The following is a 10,336-nucleotide window of genomic DNA, read 5'->3' as shown; positions in this document are numbered from 1 at the left end:
GGATTTCAGGCAGAACAGGGTTTAAATCCTGGCTTTGCCACTTTACAGGTAGTGACCACTAGCTATCCATAAAATATACTTAGTCTCGGAGTTCCTCATAGGTAAAGTAAGGACAATATCACCTACCTTTTAGGGCTGTTGATTACATGATACACAAAGTGACTCATTAGCACAATGCCTGGTAACAAGGTATACCATGTTAGTAGCTTATAATTAACCTACCATAAAGACATGCTTGGCAAAAAAGAAACAGAATATTCTTTTCCATACTTCATCTATAATATTTTTTTCATTTTTAAAACAAAGGTCTGGAGTTCAAAGAAAGGTATGTTATGAGTTATCAAGGACTACTACCTCCAAGTCTCTATCTAAAAAAGGATACACCTGTCATTTCTATCTTTGAATTTCCCATCTGTTGATCTTAATCCATTTGAAAAATAAATTATTTTTCAAGTCATCTGTAACGATTTTCTCCCTTAATCAGCTTTAATTTTTTATCATCAAAAGTTTACTTTGATCTGATTAATGAATGCTAACTTTTAAAAGTCAGAAATTAAAAAAAAAATACCACCACCAAAGGGGTGTTCTTTGTGACCTGTTAGCCTTTCCTTTCTGAGCTTTCAGAAGTTATTTTTATCTTTTATGACTTGTAACTGTTTTCTGATCTAATTCCTAAATAAACATGCGATGACACTTCCTCAGAGACTTAGGCTTTTTTTGCTTTTTCCTTATTATCGTCCATCAATTCCCTAAAACTATTAATGCCTGATTTCCTAAACTCATTTCATTTTCTTGCAAACTAAGCTACTAACCTTTCCTTGGGATCCTAAACACTATTAACATTTGTGGCTGACTGTTAAACGTTTTTAATCTCCAACTAGATCCACTGAGACCAACTAGTTTGTAAGTCATTATAAACATCTTATGTTGCTATCTTTTCCTAATAAGGTCTACTCTCTAACACCCCCAACCCAAATGTAAAATGACCTATGACCTTGCTATGTATTTGGGTGTATTTAGGGACACTGGCATCAATGAGAAGCACGTTAGAAGTCTCTTGCTCCATCTCAAATTACTGAGTCAGAATCTGTATTTTTTAAAAATCCCCAGGGATTCCTATCCACATTAAATTTTGAGAAACACTGATGAATGGTGAAACTATGACCTTAACAGTTTAACTAAAAAGTTAAAATCATCACCAGAAGGTCTTTCAAAATTACTTTGATAAATGAAACAAATGGTCTCATTTATAATTTTCCCCACATTTGAAAACTCAAGTAAAAATGATATTACAACTAACAAGCAAACTTATCTTCATGATTTAAAAAGACATTTCAGTAACAATATTGCTGGTTGTATTTAAATTCAAATAGACCAAACTATTTTCCACACCAACTCTACAGAGATTATACTTAAGTATTACTAACCTATTAAGGTTATACTTCTTCATGGGAAGCATGGAAAGAAAAGTTTAAATATTATAAGCAAATGCTGAAGTTTGGCAAAGACTGATGCTGGGAGGGATTGGGGGGCAGGAGGAGAAGGGGACGACAGAGGATGAGATGGCTGGATGGCATCACTGACTCGATGGACCTGAGTCTGGGTGAACTCCGGGAGTTGGTGATGGACAGGGAGGCCTGGCGTGCTGCAATTCATGGGGTCGCAAAGAGTTGGACACAACTGAGCGACTGAACTGAAACATGTACCACCTAACCAAAAGTATGCCGAAGTCATTATGACCAGTGGAACTGAGGTACTTGAATGATGGTATACAAACATACACCATTACAATCAATCATTATTTGAATAATTCATTCAAATAATAAAGAGATTATCATCGCTTATCAAGATTTGTCTGGACAATGTTTTTCACCCACAAATTTTCCCCCACAAAATTTTCAAAATAGTGATTTAGGCGGTAAACAGTAACGGCCTTTTAAAATATATTAACCTCTGCTTAACCTACTTAAAAACCCAGGTAACGGAAATTTGCAGATTTAAAGAATTCCTGGCCAAAGCACGAAATTAATATCCCAAGAACATGCACACAGGAATATCTGTTGCCAATTCAACTAAAAGTTGCTCAGTATATGAGACCTTTAATAATGCAGTATTTTCCTACTGAAGCAAGTATCTTTCTCTCTACATGTCTGACTAAGGCAGAGCTCTTTTACCAATGTTACTGAACTACTGATCCTCATCTTTAATCCTGTAGAGAAAAATTTTAAGTGATCAAACCTCACGTTATTTTAAAAGGCACAACCAAGTTGTACAACTTTATGACTAATTTAACCTCTTGTCCTCTTAAAAAATGGACAGCTGGGCCTAAAATTTACTCTTGGGGGATTTTAGTAACGGAACAGAACAGTAGTCCTGCTTGTAAGTTTTTTGAGGAAATGTCTATAAATGATTGTGATTTCAGTCATAAATTCCAAGTCTAAATAAATAGCACTGTGATTTCTTTCACATCAATAGGAAGATATTCCCTTATGTGAGTAAAATATGGGAGTTTTCTAGGCAGACTCCAGTGGTAAAGAATCTCCTTGCCAACGCAGGAGCCCTGAGAGACTCAGGTTGGATCCCTAGGTCGGAAAGATCTCCTGGAAAAGGGCTAACCCACTCCAGTATTCTAGTCTGGACAGTCCCCGTGGACAGAGGAGCCTGGAGGGCTACGGTTCATAGGGTTGCGAAGAACTGGACATGACTGAACCTGCTTAGCATCCATGCAGCAGTGTATTTAAAGTGTTTGGGGGGGCTTCCCTTGTGGCTTAGCTGGTAAAGAATACGCCTGCAATGCAGGATTGGGATTTCAGTCATAATTTCCAAGTCAAAAAAGAACTGGGATTTCTTTCACATCAATAGGAAGATATTCCCCTATGTGAATAAAATATACTCCACAAGAAAATACTTAATAAAAATCTTATTTCTAAAAATAAACTAGTAAATTCAGGGCTTTAGGTAGAGAAAAAAGACACCAATAGAGTCTAAGTTTAAAATGATCGTCAAACCACCTTTTTATTCCTGGAAAAAATACACCACAAACCAGTGAGCTGCGTCACCCCCACCCCAAGTCACCCCCCAGCCCCAGCTCTGCCAACACTTAAAGGTGCCCAAGTTTAGATACTTTTGCTGTCACAATATTCCTTACTGTCTCAGTGATTTTTTGATTTGGGGGAAATCAAAGACAGTAAAATCTTCTTGGAAAATACTGACCAAAGAACTGTCTTTCTTGAAACAGGGTACATTTCTTCTTGCCCGTAGCTCATGTTTATTTAACAATCTTCATTAAAAGAGGGTAGAATGTATTACTACTCCTCTGAATGGTTTCTTACTTGATTTGTTTACAAATCAGGTCACTTCCCTTCTAAACCCTGTTATTAACAGTACAGTATTCAGAGGAACGAACTTTTATTTCAAGCAAATTTCCACTCTTACTTGCGGAACTTCTACCTTTTTGACTAGTAAAGAATTAAGTATGCCTTCAAGGAAGACAAGTCACAAGAAAAATGACTAGATTGGGGCTATCTTCAAGAGAATGGGATAAGTACAATAGAAACCCTTATCAAGTTTAAGAAATAGAGCTCTTGATATGTTTCATATACACTAGAGACATTCCCCAGTGGTGCACCTAAACCCTCCAACATAGCCTTCCTCAAATATCCCCTCACCTTCCCTTCACTTGCAGACATGCCATGTCAAGGGGTCAAGGACACTGGAGAATAAAATGCTTACTCAAAGCACTGTACAAGTGTTTCCCTTTGCTCACCTCTGTACGTTTTCCAGGATCATTTCCAATGTGAATATGCCAGAATTTCATCATAGAAGCTTTATAGGTAGCCTGTTATGCCAAAGACAACAATTCCATCTGACACCAGGAAACCCAGTTCTAACCCAAGTAAAGCTACTTCCTGATACTGTAATAAGCCACTGGAATTCAGTACTTTTATTTGTACTATCCAATCCTTCACTACCTTCACGTGGACAGGTGCCCAATATCTAGTACTAAATGTGAGGAAAAGAACTCCATTTGACTACAAAAGTCTCCATTACAGTACTACCGAATCTTTGTTGCACAATTGAACCCACCACACCCCACCCAAAATCACCAACACAACACTTTGAACATGTTAGATTTTATTAAAAATATTTAACATTGTACAAATATTCCAACACAGTTATAGTACCTGAACACTGTACCAAAAGCATGATTTTTATTAAACTATTGATTAAATGGTCTTGCAAATGTACCTATTTCAATATTCTCATATTACTGTATGCTATCAGCAATGTAATGTTTGCAGGAGCTTTCAACTCAATTATAGAAATAGCCTTATAACATACTAAACATCATAACAGAACTCATTGAAGTACATTTCTATCTATGTTACTAAACAGGCTAGAGAAGTTGCCTTTGTCCAGCCATCAAAAATGAGACATCAAGATAAGCAATGGGATCCTGACAAAGTCACTACAGAAACTGAAAGCCCTTTTTTATATTTGAGAAATTTAAGTTTCCCCCCATAATGCCTCCTTCTTTTCAGTCCCATGAAATGTATTTTATTGTTAGTGTATAAAAGCCAACAAGTTTGCACTGCATTTTCCTTAACTTACATGAACTTTCAGCACTCCTAGAGTGTTCCTATTGCTAATTATAAAACTTCCCTAGGATGATACATTATTAAGTACAATCTAAAAGTTCTACACTCCAATCTGTTCTGTCACTGATACATGCATAAAATGTGTCAGAAGAGAAACATTTAATACAATGATGCAATCTTAAAGTATAATCTCATGGTAGTCATATACCTCTGGTCTACAGCAAGCTCACAGGTACAGGTTAATATTCATGACACTGACTAGTCCATGTTTATTACCTAGGAGAGTCTTTCTAGACTGATATACCCAACCAACAAAGAAGGCGTAAGAATACTGAGAAGGTTCTAGATATAAAAATTCATAATTACTTTTAACCAGTGCTTACAATTATTTTTTATGTGGTAATCAGAAATGCCTAATTATTAATTCCCTCAACTTATACTGTACCATCATGGAATCCCCTGAGTATGAGATTCTGCTCTTCAGTAATGATCTAAAAATTGACTAATTCTATCAATATCTACTTATCTCATCAGCTCTCCTGGGGTTTAGACAAAATACAAGTTGACAGACTTAGATTTCTGTTTCTCCTATATAAAAAGGTCCTAATATTTCAGCTACATAATTTCCTCTTGACCTAAAGTCATCCTATCAAATGTATCTGTAAACTGAGCCCACTCTTATTTGTCAAACTGCTAAAACTTTTAAGATGTATTATATGCTAATCTATCCAATAAAATGTAAATATACTAAAGATATTAGAGGGACTAAAAATCACATAAAATAAAGCAAATTTACTGTTTCTCCAAGAGATTTAGTCTATCTTGACCACTTATAATATACCCTGAGTATTTCATTACTTACTTCAAACTTGCAGGCCTTTCCTGCTAGTCTAAGAATTTGAGAATAAAGGGTATGAAATACTTTTTGTATGTTTATATGTTCCTACTATGAACAGAATTATCTTGTGTTAAAGTCTTATTCTTCTACAAGGCTGACATAAATGCCCACTTATAGAACATGGGCATTCTCCCACACTTAATACCCCACTACTGATTAAAAAAAAAAAAAAAATAGGAAAAAAAAGTTCTTACCAACAATTCCACTGGTTATCGTCCCCAGCGAACCCCACCTAGCAAGTCGACATCATGACATGTCAGGTCAGGGCAGCCTCAACCTCGCTTCCCTGATAGTCAGGTGATAAAAGGAAGGAGTTAAAACAGGAAAAGTACACTTGCAGATTTCTGGATAACATCTGAAAATGATTAAAAAACAGAAACAAAACAAAACAAAAAACCCAGAGCTTCTGGTAACCTCTAAATTAAAAAATATATATGCGTGTAAAAGAAAAAAAAACTTTTCTAAAACGATTAATAATGATCACTCCCAATTAAATATTTAAATTACTGACCAATACATTAAATAAACAATATTTTTAAAGCTCAGTATTTGCATTTCAAAAATAAAAACTAATCAACAAACTTCTAATGCAAAAGTAAAAATGCCTGGTCAATGAACTTGTCATTCTGGATTCTCTAGTCAGTCACCCAAATCCATGGTCTTACTCAGAACAACTAAGTTAACAGAAGCTCCCATTCTTAGAAAAACATAAACACACTTATAAATCCAGTGCACTCTTTCTATAAGGCTTTTTCTTAAGACGCTCACTTAAGAGGCTTCACATAATAAAGGACAACACTAACATTCACAATTCTTCTACATACTCCGGTTGGTTTTAAGAATACTGGACAGTTCAGTATAATAAAATCTCTTTGGAAAAATCAAAATGGTAAACTAACATATTTAGAAGTCTTTTAAATTGACAACTGATAGCCTTATAGCAAGTATTTACTGGAAGGGTTTGGTTTTACAAATAATACACAATTAATAAAACATAGGTATGATTATCCAAATGGGCAGGAGGCAAATGATGCAATGAGTTTCAAGAATATTATATGGCTTTATGCTAGGAATGGAATTTAATGTCCCTTCTCTTTTGGAATTTAATAAATATATTTTGATGTATGCTGACCTTTTTAAAAAGAGGGTTCACCTAAGTCAGATTTCAAAGCCAAATGAGAAAAATGATCTAACAGAAAGCATTGGGCTTTCTTATGCAGAATAACCCCAGTAACTAGAAAAACTGAAAAACAATTATGCTGAAATCTTTAAAAAAAATTAGCTACAGAACCATAGTAACTCAATTTCCACATCAATTGATCAAATAAACTTGAAATTATTAGAAATCTGGCTAATTAAAACTTTTTTGCTTTAAAAAAATCAAAACACCGTCATATAAATACGTACATTTAAGCAACTGCTATAAATGAGTGATCAAATAAAAATTAGGATTTCACTATGGGGAGGGGGCATATTTATATCATTCTCCGGAGAGTATCTACAAAGAAGAGGTCATCCTCAATATAAAGTAAAAGTATTTCCCAGCACGCATGTTACCGTAGCAGGCTCAGAAATAAAAACAAATTAATTAGGTGGGAGAACAAAAAAGATGGCAGGAGAGTAGGAAATCAGATTTCCTAGAACTCATAATATGCGCCTAGTTAAGAAAAACCTAATGCCAATCTAGAATAAAAGCCTCTTCAGGTGACATTTTTCAGGTTTGTTTATTAGACTGTTAGATTTACTTCTGTGAGTAGTTAAGCTCTGAATCTATTTTCTTGGAATGCCGCTTACAGCAATAGCTTACAATAGCTTACATCAGTAGGGGAAAAGCTCCAGGGTAGGCTGAATGTTTATAAAATTTTGTTTGTCTGTAAAATAGCCACAAAAAACCCTATAAAGTGCTATTAGAGGGATACCTTTATAGGTATATTTTTAATTGGTGAGAGTAAAATATAATTTGCAATTAAAGAAAAAGATTTTGACATGGAACCTAGGTTTGATCCATATGTTTTTGCCAGATTTACATTTTAGGATGGGTGGGGGAAGCTCATAAATTACTTTTTCAGAATTACTTCTATTCCCATTCCTAATTTTGTTCATAAGAACTTGTTCGCTGGTAACATCTAAGAAATACAAATAATTCAAATTTTATTTCTACAGCCTCTCTTCTTTCCAAGAAAAATCATGGGTTTTACTTTAATTTATAGTTAGAGCTTCAAATTGTATTTTCAAAGTTGAAAAGACAGCATTTAAAGAATGTTTGGTGTCTATACCTGCATACATGGGCATAAGAAAAACAAGTGGAGCCAAGCTTTATCAAATAGATACCCATGTTAATGTCAATCTGTTATATACAGGAATTATATATAATTCCTCTATTGGTTTCCAAAAACATAAAAGGAATATTAATGAGGCCTGTTAACTTACTGAACTATGTAATAAGTGTATTTTTTAAAAGAAATGATATACTGACTTTCATCAGCAAATACTCATTTTTCTCCTCAAAGTCAAAAGAGAAGTCATGAAAACCAAAATATGCTCTGACTGAGCTCTCAAGGAATTAGATAGCTTATAATTTTGAAATCTAATACCACTCCTAAAAGACACCAAACAGGAACAAAACACAAAATAAAGGTGTGCCCATTTTAATTCTTTTCAAATGGCTTATTTTTATAGTTTAAAAACATTTTAGATCCGCCTAAGAATAAAATGGAAGGGAAAATTTTTATTGGTTATTTGAAAGTGATCCAGACTTTTCTGCGCTGTTTAGATTCTTTTGTTCCTCTTATTCTCAAACAAACAAACAAAAAAAAAACGTTCTTACGATAAAGGGAGAATTTCTAAAGGAAATGGAAATAGATGTTATGATTTGGCCAACAAAATTTTTAGCCATTTTAGTAGTAAAATAAATAAATAAATAAATAAAAATAAGAGGTATTAACAGGAAGTCAGAAGTAGGACTACTGGATATTTGTAAGCCTCTCTTACAAGGCCTGAATGTTTCTCAAAGCAAATTTACATAGTAATAGGAAATTATATTCCTAATTAGTAACTAAAGTGGTAGTCACAATCATGTATACTTAAAGTTTACATGAAGTTTAGTCCGCAGAGCAATTGACGCCACAGTACTAACATTTTTTCCTGCTACGTACATTCACTCCAGCAAATAAGGTCTTCAGACAACAAATTATCCTTTATAGAAAGAATGTGGGTCAAAATAAATTGCAGTCTGCTTCCCCAACCCCATTTTATTTAATGCAAATTATCCAATGCCTGCAAGAATGTTCAAAAGCCTGAGCTTGTTTTTATAAAAATAAAGGATAAAATTGCCAAATTAGATGACTATGAAAGAACATCAATCAATGAAGTACTATTTGGAATAAATATTAGAATTTAGACTAATCCTCAGTCTGGTATCCACGATACATATTAGAATAGACAAGAAATTTTGCATGAATTTGATCACTCACATAGGCAGTTATAGTTTGAAAACAATATTCCTTGCAAGGATTACGAATAAAATAATGTTTTAGGACACAATTGAATTTGAAATAGGTAATGTTTTGAATAGATTTTTGAGTTTTATTGAAATCTTACATGAACAAGAAATTGGAAATACAATCACATCAAAGAACAAATTGTCACGGCTTTGACGTTTAAGCCAAACAAATTTTGTAGGGCAGGTTTCAAAAAGGTGTGAAGTTATAACAATTTAAAAACACAGTTGACCTACTTCTAGGAATGCAAAACATACAATCATAGGTTATTTTTAATACAAGAAAACTTAAATTTGTTTGCTTTTAATTTCTTCAAACTACTAAGACAAAGCACTAGCTTGTATTTTTATTTACAGCATACTCCATACCCCTATGTAAGCTGTCCCAAATCCAAAAAATGAAACTGTCCAAAACCAAAGGTTCTGCAAAATCATGATTTTAACAGTGTGCTCAGCTTGTTTTGAAGCTAAAATGAAGCCTGAAACGATAAAAGCATTGTAACTCCCAGAATAAGGGAACTCTGCAAGCCCAATAATGTCCAAGAGCATTTATGAAAAGAGGAAAAAATAAAAAGACTTGAGTATATACAGAATAGTGATTTCTTCAGCCAAATACAAATGGCAGCAAATTGCTACTTAAAGATGAAACAGATAAGCCAATTTTTTTGAAGGATGTAGATCTAGAGCCAATCGTATCTTGTCAGTATCATTTTCAAGCCCTCACTTGTCTATTTCCACTGTTGCCCATAAGTATCCTGATAAAATTCCTGGTTGTCATTATTGTAACCATAGTTACCAGAATAGTCACCACCTTGCTGAAGCGGCTGTTGAGCGATGGGTTGGGAACCCCAGTTCTGTTGGTTGTTGGTCTGACGGCGCTTGGAGTCAGGTTGGTTGTACCCGTCTGCCTTTCTCTTGCCTCCTACATTGCCCCCACGGTTGCCCCGAGATCCACGGGAACCACGGCCTCTCTGCTGTTGTGCAGGACCCCCTCTGCCACCCCTAGAGCCTCTTGGTGGTCCCAAAGGTGCCCCCCTCTGTGAGTAGCCAGCTCTACCTCTTGGAGGTGGTGCTCCCCGCCCCCTTGGTGGTGGTGGAGCACCTCGCCCTCCCCTTCCTCCTCCTCTTCCTCTTACTGCATAGCCATCATCATAGCCGTAGTAGGGATCTTCATAGCCTCCACGATAGTCGTGATAATCATAACCATAGTAATCATCATAGTAATCTTCATAGCCATAGTAATCTGGAGGGTAGCCATATCCACCTCTCCCCCCACCACGACCCCGACCTCTAATTGGAGGTGGCATGCGCGGAGGAGGGTGATAGTAATAATCTTCATAC

At 35.2% G+C, this 10,336-nt stretch overlaps 1 protein-coding gene across 5 annotated transcripts in view; it reads right to left on the bottom strand.

The window, feature by feature from the left end:
- Positions 1–4,117: 4,117 nt before the first annotated feature.
- Positions 4,118–10,336, bottom strand: part of HNRNPR (heterogeneous nuclear ribonucleoprotein R) — a 38,177-nt gene continuing 31,958 nt past the window's right edge. For all 5 annotated transcript variants that reach the window (XM_027965541.3, XM_060410684.1, XM_060410685.1 and 2 more), the window contains one exon: positions 4,118–10,336. In XM_027965541.3, the coding sequence (XP_027821342.1) occupies positions 9,724–10,336 (613 nt within the window). In that variant the 3' untranslated portion in view covers positions 4,118–9,723.

The sequence above is a fragment of the Ovis aries genome, chromosome 2 (assembly GCF_016772045.2).
Source record: "Ovis aries strain OAR_USU_Benz2616 breed Rambouillet chromosome 2, ARS-UI_Ramb_v3.0, whole genome shotgun sequence".
NCBI lineage: Eukaryota > Metazoa > Chordata > Mammalia > Artiodactyla > Bovidae > Ovis > Ovis aries.
This window is presented reverse-complemented; position numbering and strand designations above follow the sequence as displayed.